A 19,190-nucleotide genomic window follows, 5' to 3' on the forward strand; every position below is an offset into this window, starting at 1 on the left:
TATGGCAAAATGTGAAAATATGTTAAACTGGAGTGATAGGTACATGGGTATTTATTTTTTGTATGCACTTTTGCGTTATGTGTGAAGTTGTTCATAATTAAAAAGGAGCAAATGGGATTTTTCCCCACTAGTTTGGCAAAAGTTAAAAAGAATGCTAATATTCAGGATTAGCAGAAATTTGAGAAATTAGTATTATACTACACAGTGTGATGGAAAAGCCTTTTTTGGAGGGCAGTATGGCAAGCTTGATCCAAATTTTGCATGTGCACAGCTTTGGAATCATTAATTCCACTTTAAATTATCTATAATCTGAGAGGCAGTAGTCTTCTTTTCAATTTACTATTAGAAGGAAGTCAACTCCTCCTCCTAATGTGTTAGATCTCTTTAAGCAAAACAAAATAAAAATACGCAAATATAAAGCAAAAAATAAGCAAACAAATAATGTAAAAAGCAATTTCACCTTGTTTCACTTACCAATGTTATAAAGTGCTTCGGTACAAGAAGAATCATTTCTTAAAGCCTCTTTATAGAATTCAGCGGCCTTCTCATAATCACCGTTTGCAAAAACTGTATTCCCTTTATTAGTAAGAGCTGCTGGATTATATCTATCAGAGTTCACAGCTATATCTGCATAGCTGCTGGCTTGTGCAAAATCCTTTCCCTAAGTAAAATATATAAACAAATTATGAATTTCATGAAATATCTTTCTGACTGTTCTGAGATGACAGAAATAAAGACTTTCTGAGATTACAAATATGATGAACAAGAATATTTTACATATGCTGATAGGCTGATTGATAGTCTGATTCTACATAAGAGTTTTACTCACCAAGCTCAACTACCCAAGTTTCTTGTGATTGAGTTCTCCACAGTCTCATGGTTTGAATAACAACACTATTTGTATGTAGGTGGTTCCATGCTCAACGCCCAAATTCCATGTCATCATTTGCTGCAGCGCTCCCCTTCCCACTTGAAGCCCTGAAATAGCTGTCACAAAAGTACTACCCTCCCTGCCTCTAGCACACTGGCTGCGTCACCTACTAGGTCTCTGCAATTCTAGCAATCCATTGTTTTTTTTTCTGCCTCCATGCCAAATACTTGGTCACAGCCTTGCCATCATTCACGTGAGCTACAGGAGCCTCTCTGTTCTTAAATATTGTGACCATCTGTGCCAGGTCAGGAACTACATTTCCAAGAAGCTCCTTCACTTAGGCTCTTGTCTAAGCCAAAAGAGGAACTTATGTGACATCTGGAATGCAGATCTGAAGCAAAGGCCTGTAGTCTCTGAAAGCCTTTTTTCTTGTCCTCAGATGCAGGACTGATGCGGAAATGTCCACGGGTGCCAGCTTTTCCTCACTCACATCACTTTATGGCCAGCTCTTCTTCCTGACTATGCAGACCCTGCTCCATGACAGGGTTTGGCCGTGGCCACCAGAGAAGGCAGCTGCACAGAGGTATCTGCTTCCCACAGAACTCCCCATGAAGGCCCTCTGGGTCCTACTGTGGCAGCGGGATGAGTGTGGCCACTCACTGGCTGATGGTGACTCCTCCTCAGATCTCCAGCTCCCCTTCTGCACCTTCACCATCACAGCTCCTTCACAACTGTATAACATTAAACTCCAATGCCCTTTTCCCATATCACTCACAGTGACCATCCCTGGTTAAACTTTCAAAGATACAGCTTATATATTATAAACCTGGCCCCCTTTAAAATGTAGAATTCTGTGGCATTTAGTAGGTTCACAAAGTTGTGGAACCATTGCCAATATCTACTTCCAGAATATTTTTCCAACCCTCAAAAGAAACCCTGTACCCATCAGTAGTCACTCCCCATCCTCCTCTGCCCCCAGGCCCTGGCAACCACTAATCCGTTTTCTGTCTCCATGCCTATTCTGGACACTGAATATAAATAGAATCATAAAATATGCAGTCTTTTGTGTCTGACTTCTTTCACTTAGCACAATATTTTTAAGGCTCCTCTATGTTGTAGCATGCATCTGTGCTAGAATCCTTTTAAAGGCTGAGTAATGTCCCACTGTAAGGATAGACCACATTTCATTGACCCATTCATTGCTGATGGACACCTGGGTTGCTTCCAGGCACCTTTTTGGTTACTGTGAATAATGCTGCCATGAACATCCACGTGCAAGTTTTTGTGTGAACTCTGATTAAACTCTGGAATAAAAATTGGTACCTGCAAGTGGGTGTTGCTGTTATTAAAAACTAAAACATGTAACACTGCCTTGCGGACAATGCAGGAGGCAACACTGAGAAAAGCTGTGAGGGGCTGTGTTGGGGACCTGAAGAGATGGTGAAGCATGAGTGAGCCTGCAAAGGCAGAAGGAATCGTCAGAGGCTGGATGAAGAGCAAGCCACACTGTCACCGTGAAGCAGTGAAACAGGTGGCATCCACAGAGTGGGCTGGAGGATAGGAAGTGCACCTAATAAATACGCACATGTGGCCGAGGGGATTTCTAGGTAGGACGCTGAAGGGCCAACGAACTTATTTTAACTGGGTGTAACTGATCAGGTACAGGGAGAGAAAAAGGAGCGAAGGAGGGCTGTCCCGTTTGCAGGTAGAATTTAGAGGAAATATAGAAGAACCTGGACGTGCTGGGCTGGAACATAAAATTATTTCATGTCTCCAGTTTCTTCTGGTGGCACAAGATTCTCCAACCAGGAAATGGTGGCAGGTTAGGTAACAATTCAAAGGTGTGGCTGTGTAACACCTTTCGTAAACATCTCACGAAGACTTAAGGTCATACCTAGCGGACCTTCTCTGTTAGGGTAGCAAAACGGGCTTCTAGACACTTCAAGGCTCTGTTCCATAGCAGCCCACACACCTCGTGGGAAGGGGTCTGTCTGGAAAAGAATTATGGATGCAGCTGTTGGGACACGTAGAAAAGTCCAACAAGATTTAGAGAAAACCCTCCAAGTTTTTAGGGGAGTTGTACTGACTGCTGCTAGTTTGGATTAAAGGGACAGATATAGTCCAAAATGAAAAAAGCCCTCCGTTGCCCAAATGTCTCTGGGCAGAAAGCAGGCTAATAAAGTTAATCAGCTGCAAACATAGGCTATTGCTTTCTTTTCGTTTTTTATTTTGAGTTCTGGGACACATACATGTGTAGAACATGCAGTTTTGTTACATAGGTACACATATGCCATGATGGTTTGTAGCAACTATCAACCTGTCATCTGGGTTTTAAGCCCCGCATGCATTATGTACTTGTCCTAATGCCCTCCCTCCCGTTGCACTCCACCCCGCAACAGGCCACGGTGTGTGAGGTTCCTCTCCCTGTGTCTATGTGTTCTCACCGTTCAACTCCCACTTATGAGTGATAGCATGCGGTGCTTGGTTTTCTGTTCCTGAAACATAGGCTGTTTCTTATACAAAAGGAAGTTGCTCTCAGAGGACAGAGCCAAGAGCTGTAGAGGATGAAGAACTGGGGGCCACTCTGAGGGAACAGAGCTGAGCCCTAATCAAGGAATATTCCTTTTTCCCAGACTAGGAAGTACTGGCCACATCTGCTTTGTTAGGTTCCAGAATCACTAAGGACAGTGACTGCGATGTGCCTCCATCTCTCACCTTTGGGGATGAGTGTCTATTATAGTTATCTTACTCTTACATCTCCAGGGTATGCTGAGTATATGGTGAGGCAGGTGCTATGTCTCTTCATTCACAGATCTTTGGATCAAGAAGAAAGAGAAATTGTGCCTGAGAAAGCTCCATTTCTTGTTTTTGTGTGTTTGTTTGAGACAGAGTCTCATTTTGTCACCCAGGCTGGAATGCAGTGGCACGATCTTGGCTCACTGCAACCTCCACCCACCAGGTTCAAGCAATTCTCGTGCCTCAGCCTCCTCAGCAGCTGGGACTACAGGCATGCATCACCATACCTGGTTAATTTTTTTATATTTTTAGTAGAGATGTGAATTCACCATGTTGGCCAGGCTGGTCTCCAACTCCTGGCCTCAAGTGATCCACCTGCCTCAGCCTCCCAAAGTGCTGGGATTACAGGCATGAGCCACCGTACCCAACTGGAAAGCTCCATTTCTATCCAGACCTGATATAAATCCTGGCTTTTCAGCCTGATGCTGTGGGGAATGAGATTCTGAGAGTCTTGGGAGGGATGTGAATAACTGGGGCCTGAGTTCAGGCAGTGACAGATTGTCACGTTAATGAATCCGTGGATCACATCTCCCAGGATTCATGTATGACTCATTCAGGTATGATTCTCTCTCATGTGTGTTTTGTTCAATAAAATGCACACGGAACCTAATACCCACCTGTACACTGGGATTTATGGAACCCAGTTCTACATGAGAAGGCTGGGATCCCTTGCTGGAGATACTCTGAAGGAAGACTAAGTCGCCCCGGCCAACAGTTCAGCTAAGTGTCAGGCATGAGGGAGGCATCTGGAACATCCAGCCTCAGACATGCCTCAGAGGATGGCAGCTGTATGAGTAAGGCCAGGCAAGCCCAGTCAAAGAAGCATCCAGGTGAACCCAGCTCACTGGGTAGAATGTAAGCAATTACCTGGTGATTTCAAGCCACTACGGTTTGGGGCAGTTCGTTACAGCAACAGAAATCAGATACAACCATATGCCGGATACCAACAATACACTTTCAACTATGTATCATATAAAACTACATAGCAGACCCATCACTTGGCCTCAAAAGATTCTTGATTACCACCATTTTCTTCAGAACCAAGTACAAGAAATTACCGATCAGATGCTCTAATAGCTCTGCTTGGTTGAATAAATCTAACAATTCTCTTTGCTTCTTTAAAATTTCTATTTGTCTCTTCCTGCGTATTTGTCAAACTTGGTAAAGATTTGGTAATGAACTGGGACACAAAATTCATTAGTGACTTTCTAAATTCAAAATTTAATGGCCATGACAGACACCATGTTTCACCCTGTGGACCTGCCCTTTAGAGCTGCTGGGAGTGCTGCAGGCCACCAGCCTCAGCAGGCAGTCCTCTCTGGGAACTGACCTGGGTAGAAGAGAGAGAGGCACCTTGGCCCCCTTCCTAGAGATGCCCTGTTTTTGGGCAGGCCACATCCAATGGCTGGCTGGTGTCGGGTACAGAGGCCCATCCTCTCACCTCTAGCGGGGACGCTGCTGGGGTCTGCCCCAGTTTTTGTGCATCCTGGGTTAGTGAAGTCCTTGTGGTGCCAACTGTATTAGAGCCGAACTCCTTCTGCTTAGCGCTCTCTCCCTGGCATCCCCGAGCCACAGGTGCTGATCAGAAGAGCTCTGCCCACTCACAGGTGGTTCTCCATTTCAGAATCTGCTCTTACCTGCATAAGGGCCATTTCTCAGCCTTCATTCTCTTATACCGTCCCCTCTGGTTTCAACACCACTCCTCTTTGTGCCCTTCCTTTACTTCAAAGACATCAAACTATCTTGTTTCTTTTCCTGTTGTCTTCATCTGATTCTTATTCTTACCTTTTTAGGATATGTACATTTTAGTTAGTTTTCAGTTCTGTGCTAAGCTCTTATTCATGAAAAGATCGTTTATCATCAAAGCTTTAATCTCTACAGAGAGGATCGTCACATTTCATCTCTAACCCTGATTTACCCTCTGCGATCGATCTCCATGCCTCCTCATATGGTTTGGCTCTCTGTCCCCACCCAAATCTCATCTCAAATGGTAACAGTAGAGGGAGAGACCTCGTGGGAGGTGACTGGATCAGGGAGGTGGTTCCCCATGCTGTACTCATGATAGTGAGGTAGTTCTCATGAGATCTGGTGGTTTTGAAAGTGGCAGTTTTTCCTGCATTTTCTCTCTCTCTTTTCCTGACTCTTTGTGAAGAAGGTGCTGCTTCTCCTTCACTTTCTGCCACAACTGTAAGTTTCCTGAGGTTTCCCTAGCCATACAAAAATGTGAGTCGATTAAACCTCTTTCCTTTATAAATCACCCAGCCTCAAGTATTTCTTTATAGCAGTGTGAGAACAGACTAATACACCTCTGATCTACTTGTTTTCATTTTTACCAAAAATGTTTAAACAGATTTAATAAGAAACTCAACATGTTTTCCCCCAATCAGCACCCTCCTCTAGACATGCAGCATCCTCCTCTAGACATGCAACTAACTGGTACCACTCTCCTACCAGTAGATTAAAGTACTGGAATCATTCTTCAACCAGTGCTTTAGATCTCTTTCTTCATCTTTACTTAAACGAGGGATATGATACCTTTCCACAAGCAACAGCAGTTCAACGCAGCAGTGCTTCTCAATTGCGCACAGATCAGAAGCTCTAAGAGGGACTGGAAACATGGTTTAATAAAATATGTTGACTTTTTTCCTCATTTGTTAGTTAAAGAAACATAATAAGCACTTGCAATCAGCAAGGCACTGTGCACAACACAGAGCTGAAGCTGACGGGCTAGTGGAAAAGAATCATATATAAACCATTAAAATACAATGCTATCAGTACAAACGAAATATCCTAGGAGCACAAAGGAAGGTGAGACTATGTGCCAAAGAGAGTCAGGAAGGCTGCATATTTCAGTTTGGGTAGTGAAAGTAAATTTAAACAAGGGGTTGGGTAGTGGAATATTCTTACAATAAGGGCAGTTCTTGGGAATCTGTTAAGCCCATTCCTATGCCATTATGCTGAGCAAAATATAGGCAAAACCTAAGATGCTGGAAATTCAAGGGTTAGTGGCTAAGGCAGTTAAGGAGTTGTGGTAGCCTTATGATAGTTTACTGCCCAGGTAGATGGTAAGATCTAGGTTGCTGCCGTGCCTTTATCTGGGCCCTTCCTTGGCCCTGCCACCTCAGCAGGAACAGTTATTCTTAACGAAAGCTCTTACAGGCTGCTTCTGCACGCAGGACAGAATTGACTCTCAGATCATTTCCTCTAAGAATCGTAGAATAACAGAATTAAAAACAATACTGAAAAATCACACAGTTCAGTTGTTTCTAACTTTCAGCCTTTAGAATCATAGGGGTTCTCAAAGCGGCAAATGAAAATCTACAGGTTTTTTTTTTTTTTTTTTTGAGACAAGGTATTTGTCACCAGGCAGGAGTACAGTGGCACAATCATGGCTTACTGCAGCCTCGATCTCCCTAGCTCAGGTGATCCTCCCACCTCAGCCTCCTCAGTAGCTAGGACTATGGGCATGCACCACCATTTTTGAACTTTTTGTAGAGACAGGCACTGCGCTACCCAGGCTAGTCTCAAATTCTTAGGCTCAAGTGATCCACATGCCTCAGCCTCCCAAAGTGCTAGGATTATAGGCTTGAGGCATCACACTTACCTATAATCAATTTTCTTTTCTTTTTGAGACGGAGTTTTGCTCTTGCTACCCAGGCTGGAGTGCAATGGCGCGATCTTGGCTCACTGCAACCTCCGCCTCCTGGGTTCAGGCAATTCTCCTGCCTCAGCCTCCTGAGTAGCTGGGATTACAGGCACGCGCCACCATGCCCAGCTAATTTTTTGTATTTTTAGTAGAGACAGGGTTTCACCATGTTGACCAGGATGGTCTCGATCTCTTGACCTCGTGATCCACCCGCCTTGGCCTCCCAAAGTGCTGAGATTACAGGCTTGAGCCACTGTGCCCAGCCAATCAATTTTCAATACTCAGAAAAAGCCTATCAGAAATTCTATATTTTCTAGTGAAAATAAAATGACTCTCGTGCACACTTCCCTAGCAGCACTTACTTGCCTCTATACTTTTGTTTAGTCCCTGTCTTGCTACAAATGCTCCTAGAAATTTCTATATTCTGAGCTGCAAGATCCAACTCTCTGAAATGTTTCCTGCAATCCCTTAATTAAAATGTTATTTGCCTCCTCTGAATTTCTGAAGCACTTATTATCTACATTAATTTATTGTTCTCTACTTTGAACCTTCCTTCCTAGTCTACCTCCTTTGCTCCAAAGTAAGAATGCTCCCCTTTAGGGAGCTTTTAGACTTTTGGTATCCCCATGACTGGCATCCAGTAGATGCTCAATGAATGCTTGTTAGAGATGATACTTTGTTACCTTACATCAATCTTTTAACCTAAGATGTTACTTTCTTTACTAATAACACAAAGGAACTGAAATACATCTCTAGCTCTTCCAGCTGTATGTCCCATAATCTATGCTGTGATGCTTACCACCACAATTTTTCTCCCTCCCTTCTCCTTCAGAGATGGTCTTCTCATTCATGTCTGCCAATTCAGCCCTTGGCCTGGCACTTGTCATGATCAGATCCTCTATACACCTCAGTCCACTTAAAAATCTCCACCAGTATTCTTGGGGTCCTCTCCCTAAGCATGATCCTCATGCAGAAATTTAGCAATATAAAAATAGCACATGATTAACTCTTGGTTGTAAAAAAAACTTACCATATAATACAGGGCTGAGAGATTGGTCGCAGCTGCACTTTTCACTCTACTGTCCTTTTTTTCCAACATTTTTAAGATCTCTACAGCCTAGAAATGGAATATCTGAAGGTTACTACCATTGTAATATGACAGTATTCAAGTTTATGGCTGGGGAAAAGATCAGTGTTCCTGAAGGAAGACCAGCGGAAGGCACACAAAAGGGGTGGATTAACATGTTCAAGACAACAGATGACAAGAAGAGAGTTTCACTTGAGAATTAGAATTTATAAAAAAGAATAAAATGGAAATTCTAGAATTAAAAATATAATTAAGAAAACATAGACGTTATGATAGCAGATTAGACACAGCTGAAGAGAGGCCTGGTGACTGGAAGAAAGGTCAGTAATAAATAATGAGTCCTGGAAGGCTGGGCATGGTGGTTCATGCCCATAATCTCAGCACTTTGGGAGTCCATGCAGGAGAACTGCCTGAGATCAGGAGTTTGAGAGCAGAATGGGTGTAGGACTGACACTCTGTCTATAAGATAAAAATATGATGATGATAATAATAATAATAGTTAGCCTTGGAAGTCATGTGACACAGCTGAGTGTTCATCCTGCATAATGGGGTGGGCAGTGTGGCCTTGAAAGGTTTTGACTAAGAGCCATGATCAAATTTGATCTTTACAAAATAATTCTGAGGTTTCTTCTTCTGGCCATGACAGAATAGCCTATAGAAAAGCATTCTTTCATAGAGTACCACTAGAAAAATTATATAAAATACCAAAACTATTTTTTGAAGGCACCGTAGAACTAGCAAAGCAACCAGGACTTTAAGGTCAAGGTCCCGGAAACTGTTCAGACTCAATGAAGCACGGCAAAACAGCAGGCTAAAAAAGTTCCTAGAAAAGAACACAACAGACTTACCGGAGCACAACGAAAAGGTCTAACACAAGTGCAATTGGAGTTTCAGAAGGCCAAGAAGGAAAAATGGCACAGAATTTTTCAGACCCAGTAATGACAAATAATTCTGGAAGTATTACAAAAAGTGATCTAAAGTAAATCCAAATATAATTATATTTTTAAGTCATGAGAAATGAACGTATGGTTTTTAACTGCTTGGCAGGTATGAGATAATACTAACCAAATCAGATGTGTGGCATGCTCAGACACGTTACATGAAAGGCGAATGAGTACTCAACCTAGAAATTGCTACAGAGTATCAGAAAGAAAAAAAACAAGGTAGAGAAAGGCACTGAGTTTTCTTTCCTTCATTCTTTTAAAATATATTTACTGAACAGAAGATGCTTGGCTCTTGGTGCCTCCTGCTCCTAGGAAGCAGCTGTGTACAAGCAAAAGTAACTGCATTAGCTTTTATAATGGCTGTCAGCTACATCTGTTGCAAATATCTGACAGATCCTGAGACGTGGGCTGTGCAGTGTTTGACCTCAAATGAAGTACCAGTAGGAAGACTGACTCAATTTTTTTGAAGGGCAGAAGATTTAAAAATACTAGATTCCAGATACTTTGGTTGGCATATGAGTAAATTGTTTATTCTTTTATTTATTTATTATTTTTTGCACTATAAAGTTACCAAGCAAATTAGTCTTTTAAAGGGTTTCTGATGATGTCAAAGGAAACTGATGGAAGTTTCTAAGTAGTTTACAATTCTACAAAGTAAACACTGAAAAAGAAAACCCCAAACATCATATCCTCACTTTTGAGATTCCATTTTTATCATTTACTCTCTTAGAAAGCACTTATAACACTGCAACAAGTTCCTTAAACTTACCTCAAAAATAATTGCTGCTAATATTGCTCATCCTATAAAAACTACCTCATTGATTATTTATAAAACCTCCACAGCTGTTTTGAATCTCTAAGTTTTACAAGCTGCATTTCACTTTAAATAAGAATTGAGATAGTTTAATCTTCACTTTTAGACTGTGTCACGATAATTAAAATATAAGGCACTTGGATAGGTGTAACTCATACATCCATCAAACTTTCCAAAGTGTACAGGAAAACAAAGCTACTCTCTAATGTTTACAACACCCATAAAACAACACAAAAAGAATGCTAACAAGCAATAACAATGATTTGTTTTTTTGAAAAGGAGTGTTAAAGTCCTTGGTACCATTCCATTTAGAAACAGACATTCATTTTAAAACCATCAGATCTTTGAGACTTATAAAAAAAAAAAAAGAAAGAAAAGAGACATTCACATTATTGTCAAAGAAATATGTGTTAAATTTTTAAATTTTGATATATACTACTTTGTAACTTACTAATAACAATACTTTAAGGCTATCTCTAACATCAAATCCATTTTCTCCCTAAAAGGTTATTATCAATCCAAAAAGCAGTGCAATCCAAGCTATTACTTAAAAAACTTGGCAAAGGTATTTACAACTTAAAACATCATAAATGGATATCACTTGACAAAGTAAAAACACTTCGTATTATAGATTTCTAAACTATGATCTATTCTACCAAGGCTACATAATTATTCTAATAAAAGGAACACGAATATTTTTTTGGCTCAGATTTTTGTTCTGAAATTGGCTGTTTTTACAATCATTCTCTACATGCCCATAAATCTATATCCAGTATTTGTTTTTAAAAGTAAAATAAGTTTATTCATAAATGGAACTGATAATTATAAGTACAGTCAAAATTAAATTTCATTGTACATGGCAAAACAGAAAATAAAAATTAACATTAGCTTGTTTCCCTGAAAACAATGAGAAAAAGGGCTCTATGTCCGTGCTAGTCTCCTTCCCCATCTGAGGCCATCTAGCTCCTGACTTCAGCACTCCGCTGAGCCTGCCCTACACTACCACTGGCCTCCAGGCCAATGGCTTCATTTCATCCACTTTGGGCTTTTTGGCAGTTTTTTTTTTTTTTCTATTACAAAAGTGGCTACAAGCACCTTCATTATCACAAAGACCCACACTCTGTGATTTCAGCATCTTTTTCTTGGGGAAAAAAAAAGTATTTACAGCTAACTCCAGAACTGTATCCTCACAGAAGAAGGCATACATTTGAATTGTAAATAAAGTAGTTGTCATCAAATGATTACTATGAGATACGTCAACCCAATCCTTTTTCACTTAATAACATTTCTCTCAAACTAAGATTGTATTATACCCACCTCGTAATACTTACAATACACAAACAAAAGAAAGACAGAGTGAGAGCAGCAATGATGAAAAGAAAACAGAAATGGCATTTAAAAACATCAGTAAACTAATGCATATTAAAAACTTAAAAATGCAGATGGAATGGAAGATATTTTGAACAAGACTAGACAGGAAAGCGCAGATAGTAAGATCTGAGTTCAATATGTTTTAACATTCAAAAATTGGAGTGTTGGCTGGGCACAGTGGCTTAAGCCTGTAATCCCAGCACTTTGGGAGGCCGAGGCGGGTGGATCACGAGGTCAAGAGATCAAGACCATCCTGGTCAACATGGTGAAACCCCGTCTCTACTAAAAATACAAAAAATTAGCTGGGCATGGTGGCGCGCGCCTGTAATCCCAGCTACTCGGGAGGCTGAGGCAGGAGAATTGCCTGAACCCCAGGAAGGAGGCGGAGGTTGCAGTGAGCCAAGATCGTGCCATTGCACTCCAGCCTGGGTAACAAGAGCAAAGCTCTGTCTCACTTTAAAAAAAAAAAAAAATTGGAGTGTTTATTGCTTACTGGGCATAGTTTTAGAACATGAGCTATAGCAATGCATTCTTAACCCTTTCTTTTTTTTTTTCTTTTTCTTTTCTTTTTTTTTTTTTGAGATGAAGTCTCACTCTGTTGCCCAGGCTGGCTGGAGTGCAGTGGCATGATCTTGGATCACTGCAACCTCTGCCTCCCACGTTCAAACAATTCTGTTTTAGCCTCCCAAGCAGCTGGGAGTACAGGCTTATGTGACCACACCCAGCTAATTTTTGTATTTTTAGTAGAGACAGGGGTTAACCATATTGGTCAGGCTGGTCTCAAACTCTTGACCTCAGGTGATCCACCCACCTCAGCCTCCCAAAGTGCTGAGATTACAGGCATGAGCCACCACGCCCGGCCTCTTAGCCCTTTCTAAAAAGATCATTCAAAAATAAAATGTCAAAGGAAAACTGGCAAATATGGTTTTCTCCATTTTGTCATCTATAACAGTACATGTCATACACAATTTTTTTTTTGTCCATATAGCACTTCAGCAAGATAGGACCAATTTAATTCATGTTGCTTCCATGAAAAAAGCATTGCAACAATGTTGGAGACTCATTAGGGGCATTTTTCATAACCAAGGGTGTGAGGATCAAATGACAGGACAGATACTTTCAAAAGTCTTTTACAAATATTTTGTAAATGCTCAAACAATTAAGCATAGCAAATTAACATATGCAATGGAACCACCCTGTAGTACTACATTATATTAGTTACATACTTATTTCATCAACGCTAGGGTTGCTCTTTTCTACGCTCACGTTCTTTGAGTAGACGGCGGTCTCCCCACTTCCTTTGCTAGTCCTTTCTATTGTCTCTCAGAACAAAAGTTCTCTCAATAGGAAGACAAACTGAAAGCACAGGCCTGGGACAGGATGCGGGAAAGACGTTGCAGCTTTCTTTGGTCCCTGCTCTTTGGACCTAACTGGGAAGAGCTGAGCTTCCTAGCTGCTGGCATATGATGACACGAACCACTGGTGTTACAGACTAAGACATCAAGTCATTCTGTTCACTCGTTTTGGTTATCCCTCTTTCTTACCGCTGTCTTAACCTCCCGATTGTGTGTACAAGTCTTGAGAGGCTGCTGAAGAGGGAGCACCAACTCTACGCTCACCCAAGGTAGCAAGGGAGCAGTAGTGCCAGTGAGAGATCTGCGGGGTTCTAAAACCCCATTCAGCCATGGGACTCTTCCATTCCCAATGCAGTGTCAATGGGGAAACCAAACACATAAAATAGGCTACAAGGAAACTGCTCTGGTGAATACAGCAGGCTTCCTGCTTTTCGTGCTCCCTAGTACAATCGGTGTTCCTAAAAACTCTATGCTTTGGGGAACACTTTGAAAACTTCTAGGGGAAAGTTAATCTCTGGAACAGAGAATATAGTTTGTAATTTACCAACCACGCTACACAAAGAAAGCATTTACATTTTAAGAAATGACAAACAGGAAAAAATGGATAAAAGTTTAAAACTATTTTAACGAAAATTATGTTAAAATGGAAATAAAAATAATATTATTCAACTTCAGAATAATCATAGATAACATTATTCTAGAAAGGAGTTGCCCTGTTTTTATTGCTTTTACCAATTAAGATATGGAATTCCATCTAAAACTTTTTTTAAAACTTACCTGGTTATAGTCCCTTTGTCTCAAGTATGTTACTGCTTTGTTTATTTCCAGATCATTGGCTAGCTCTACATATTGAGAAGCTTTCACCACTTCCACGCACCTATAAGGGAAAGCATAAAAAAGCTTCCTTGATTTCATTTTAGTATATGGATGCTTTTGGTTTTCTTAAATGTGGCTTTTCAAAGATTTTTTTAATGGGTTCCTAGTACTCTGTAAAGGTAAGCACTTGATTTGCTCCAACAAGGCTTTAAGTTGCTGAAGTCTTCAGTTCTAAATTACTTTTTCTTTTCGAGACAGGGTCTTGCTTTGTCATCCAGGCTGGAGTGGCGCAATCTTGGCTCACTGCAACCTCCGTCTCCCGGGTTCAAGTGATTCTCCTGCCTCAGCCTCCCACGTAGCTGGGATTACAGACGTGTGCCACTATGCCCAGCTAATTTTTGTATTTTAGTAGAGATGGGGTTTCACCATGTTGGTCAGGCTGGTCTTGAACTCCTGACCTCGTGATCCACCCACCTCAGCCTCCCAAAGATTACAGGCACAAGCCACTGTGCCTGGCCAAGAGATTTTTTAAATGTCATGCCCGTATAGGGTGCTTACCATGAACAAAGCTTGCAGGACTGGAAGTTGTTTTGGGTGAGTCACAGAGTGACCTCTGAGTGAATGTGAAGGCCTAGGATATTACTGTACACTTGTATACAACTGGCAGCATAGGTTTGTTTATACCAGCATCACCACAAACAAGTAATGAGTTGTGCTACAATTTTATGACAGCTACAACGTCACTAGGTGATAGGAATTTTTCAGCTTCCTATCTTATGAGACTACTGCCATATGTGTGGTCCACTGTTGACTGAAATGTAGTGCATAACTACTTAATTTACAAAATAGCATGAGTAACAAGAAAAATATCTTACGAGGAATTTTTACATCAGGCTATATTAATCTTAACATATAATATTATCTGCTTAATAGGAATCAGCATTCATATTCACTTTTCTAATGACAATAATTAAATTTAAAAGTATAAATTATGAAAAAAACATATCTGTGCAGTATTACAGAATTTCTCTTACCAATCATAACCTGCAGCAAAAGATGTTTCAATTACAGGAGCAATGAGTTTTGCAGATGTCATGATGTATTTTTCAGCCATGGCTTTCCTATTCAAATAAACCAAAAAATTGTATTTAGAGATACAGTATAATAGTCTCAATTTATTTCTTAAAAACTTACTTGTAAACATTATCTGCCAAAACTAATGTACGACAAAAGCCAACTAAATAATGGACAGCTATCATAGAAATCTATTTATGAGTCAGGTTTAAAACCGTGACTAGGAAACATGATTAGCAAGCCATGATTGCCTGCTGGGTCAACAGTGTTCATTTCTTTTATTTTTCTGCTTTATGCTGCCTTCTGACAAACTGAAGAGATACTGGAGACACAAAGCCCTGCAGCAGAACTTATGTAGCCTACACTGTGGAATGAAAAAAGAGTGAAATAACTACTGAAGAAATCGTATGTGGTAAAAAGTAAAACTGAATTACTACCTGTTGCTTTTGTGTGTATATGCATGTATCTCTATCTGTGTGTGTGTATGTATATGTATGTGTACATACATAAAATCATGCATCATTATGATTACTGGAATATGTCCCAGTGCTTTTTAAAGTGGATATACCAATTTATAGTGGTGGATAAAAGTTCTCTTAGTCATTTCTTCTTGTATTGATATATATACAGTGGTTTTTCAAAATGGACTCAAAATGTATATACTATTTTGTAATTTGTTCTTTATACTTACTATGCTGTATTAATATAGAAATAATATCTTTCTAAGTCATTAAACATTCATCTTATTTTCTTTTGAACTATATTTTGAAACAACTGTAGATTCACATGCATTTGTAAAAAATAATAGATTTCATGTACCACCTTTACCCGATTTCCTCCAACAGTAACATCTTTACAACTACCACGCAAGATCACGACCAGATTACTATCACTGATACAGTCAGGACACAGAATATTTTCACTCTCTTATGTTTCCCTCCAACTCCCACCTGCTCTTCATCTCCTAACAATCACTAATCTGATCGCCAGTTCTACAATTTTATCATTTTAAGAATGTTACATATAAGGAACATGATTATGTATAATCTTCTGGGATTGGCTATTTTCATGCAGTATACTTCCCTTCAGATCTATCCAATTTGTTGCATATATCAATAGTTCATTTCTTTCTGTTGCTGAGTAATATCCATGCTATATGTCAACTGTTACAGAAAAAGCATTTGACAAAATTCAACACTCATTTATCATAAAATCATAAAAAGAAATAGGAGAGAGCTTTCTCAACATTACTGAATCGTCATTTTTCTTAGTTTGTTAGTATGGTGGATTATACTGATTGATTTAAAAATAATGAAGCAAACTTTCTGCCTTTGAATTAATCCTACTTGGTCATGGCATATAATTTTAAAAACATACTTCTGAATTTTTAAAAAACAGCTTTATAGGGATATAACTCATATAACATACAGTTCACCCAATATGAAGTCTACAATGCAACAGTTTACGAATATTCACAGATTTGTGCAACAATCACCACAACTACTTTTGAAACATTTCATCACCCCAAAAACAAATGCAGTATCCATTAGCAGATACCTCTCCAGCCCCTGGCAACCACTAATCTACTTTCTGTCTTTATATTGCCCAATTTGTTCCTTTCATATAAACAGAATCATAAAACATGTGTTCTTTTGTGACTGGCTTCTTTCATTTATCATGTTTTCAAGGTTCATCTGTATCACACTGGTTGGTGCAAAAGTAATTGCATTCAATGGCAAAAAACGCAATTAATTTTGCATCAACCTAATAGTGCGTATCAGTACTTCATTCCTTTGTATGGCTGAATAACATTCCATATTCTGGATAGATCATATATTAGTTACATATTCATGAACTGTTGCACATTTGGATTATTTCTATTTTTCAATATTATGAATAAAATCACTATGAAAATCTGTATACAAGTTGTCATGTGGACATATGCTCTAACTACTTTCAGGTAAATATCTAGAAGTGAAATTACTGGGTCATATGGTACGTCTATGCTTAACCTTTTGGGGCGCTTCCAGACTGTTTTACCAAGTACCATTTTATATTCCCACCATCACATTTAAGAGTTCTAATTTCTCTACACTCTTGCCACTACTTATTTTCTTTTTTATTATAGCATACTAGTAGGTGTGAAGTAGTATCTCACTGCAGTTTTCAGCTGTATTTCCCTAACAATTACTGAAGTTCAGCATCTTTTCCTGTGTGTATTGGGCATTTGTGTATCTATTTTAAAGAAATATCTATTTATATCCTTTGCACATTTTTAGTTGGGCTATTGGCCTTTTTATTATTGAGTTGGACATTATATAGTCTAGAAATAAGTCCCCTCTTAGCTACACCATCTGAAAATATTTTCTCCCATTTAGTGGGCTGTCTTTTCACTCTCTAGACAGTGTTTTTTGAAATATGTAAGTTTTTAATTTTGATAACAACAAATCTACCTATTTTTTTCTGATGTCACTTGTGCTTTTGGTTATATCTACGAAACCTTTGCTTAACCCACAGTCAATGATATTTATTTTCATTTTTTTCCCTAAAAATTCTATAGTTTTAGCTCTTACATTTAGGTATATAGTTCATTTTGAGGTACTTTTTGTGTATGGTGAGAGAGAGAAGTACAACTTCATTCTTTTGTATGAGAATATCCAATTTTCCCAGCACCATTTGTTAGAAAGACTCTCCTTTCTTCTCTTAAATTTCCCTGGCACCTCCATTGGCTATAAACCTAAGAGATTTTTCCTTGTCTCTCAATTCCATTCCATTCATTTATACCTCTGTCTTTACACTAGTACCAGTGTCTTCATCAGTGTTGCTTTCTAGTTTGAGCCCAACATGGCTCTTCTTTTTCAACACTGTTGGGTTCTGAGTCCCTTATATATTTCCATGTAAATTTTAGGATCAATTTGTCACTTTCTGTGAAAATACTGCTGGAATTTTGAAAAGGGTGGCACTGAATCTGTACATTAATTTGGGAGCACTGCAATTTTAACAATATTAAGTGCCTGTCAGAATTTATTTAGTGTCTTTATATTCTTTCAATGTTTTATAGTTTTCGGCATTTAGGCTTTGCATTTCTTTCATTAAATTTATTCCTAATAATCTTTATGCAATTATAAATGTAATTGTTATTTTCATTTTTGGGATAATTCATTGGTAGTGTATAGCATATTTTTTCTCTTTTTCCCGAGGGGGTGCATAGTTCCTGGAGGTACTGCACCACCAGGTCAATGCATGGAATAGATGGAGCAAGGAACTATTCAATCTCCCTGCTCCAAAAATCCACTTAACAGATTGTCCTTGGATAGAGGAAGCATCAGATGTACAAATACTACACTTGATCTTAGCCAAAAGGCCGAGAAGATAGTCACATATTTCTGTACTATACTACTGAGTTTTTTTTTACTCTACAACCTCACCAAACTCATTTATTTTAACAGTTTTTAAGTTGATTCCTTAGGATTTTCTATACATAAGATCATGTCATCTGCAAAAAGATGGTTTTAACTGTTCTTTCTAATCTGGATGTCTTTAACTTCGGTTTTAAGTTTATTTGTTTCACAAACTGCCAAAGCTAGAACTTTCCAGTACAATGAGGAATAGAACTGGTGAAAGTGGGCCAGGCACAGTGGCTCATGCCTATAATCCCAGCACTTTGGGAGGCCAAGGTGGGTGGAACACCTGAGGTCAGGAGTTCAAGACCAGCCTGGCCAACATGGTGGTGGTCTTGAACCATGTTGATCTCTACTAAAAACACAAAAATTAGGTGGGTGCCTATATTTGCTGAGTGCCTTCCAGCTACTCAGGAAGCTGAGGCAGGATATTCACCTGAACCCAGGAGACAGAGGTCGCAGTGAGCTGAGACTGTGCCACTGCACTCCAGCCTGGGCAACAGAGCAAGACTTCATCTCAAAACAAAACAAAACGATTGGTGAAAGTTGGATATCCCTATGTTGTTTCTGATCTTAGGTGCAAAGCATTCAGTTTTTTTGTTTGTTTGTTTGAGACTGGGTGATGCTGTCTCCCAGGCTGGAGTGCAGTGGCGCAGTTTTAGCTTTGCAAACCTCTACCTCCCAGGCTCAAGTGATTCTCCCAAATAACCGGGACTACAGCACGCATCACCACACCTGGCTACTTTTTGTATTTTTAGTAGAGACAGGGTTTCACCATGTTGCCCAGGCTAGCATTTAGTGTTTTGCCATTACGTATGATGTTAGCTGTGGGTTTGTCACAGATGTACTTTATCAAATTGGAGAACTTCCTTTCTACTAGTTTCTTGTTGGGCTTTTTGTTTTTAATCTTGAAAACATTTTTAATTTTGTCAGAAAACTTTTCTGGTTTCTACTGAGATGACGGTGTAGTTTTTATCCCTCAACCTACTGATATCCTGTATATTATTATTATTAA

The 19,190-nt window shown here is 39.5% G+C and overlaps 1 protein-coding gene and 1 pseudogene across 5 annotated transcripts in view; both read right to left on the minus strand.

The window, feature by feature from the left end:
• The window catches only part of IFT88 (intraflagellar transport 88), a 124,721-nt gene that overhangs the window by 62,765 nt on the left and 42,766 nt on the right, over nucleotides 1-19,190 (minus strand). For all 5 annotated transcript variants that reach the window (XM_039473368.2, XM_039473369.2, XM_074387939.1 and 2 more), the window contains 4 exons: nucleotides 14,735-14,821; nucleotides 13,662-13,761; nucleotides 8,344-8,430; nucleotides 475-661 (listed from right to left, as the gene is read on the minus strand). In XM_039473368.2, the coding sequence (XP_039329302.1) occupies nucleotides 475-661; nucleotides 8,344-8,430; nucleotides 13,662-13,761; nucleotides 14,735-14,821 (461 nt within the window). The remainder of the gene's footprint in view (nucleotides 1-474; nucleotides 662-8,343; nucleotides 8,431-13,661; nucleotides 13,762-14,734; nucleotides 14,822-19,190) is intronic.
• LOC120365872 (U2 spliceosomal RNA) lies at nucleotides 17,973-18,150 on the minus strand (annotated as a pseudogene).

This window comes from Saimiri boliviensis, chromosome 16 (genome assembly GCF_048565385.1).
Source record: "Saimiri boliviensis isolate mSaiBol1 chromosome 16, mSaiBol1.pri, whole genome shotgun sequence".
Classification (NCBI taxonomy): domain Eukaryota; kingdom Metazoa; phylum Chordata; class Mammalia; order Primates; family Cebidae; genus Saimiri; species Saimiri boliviensis.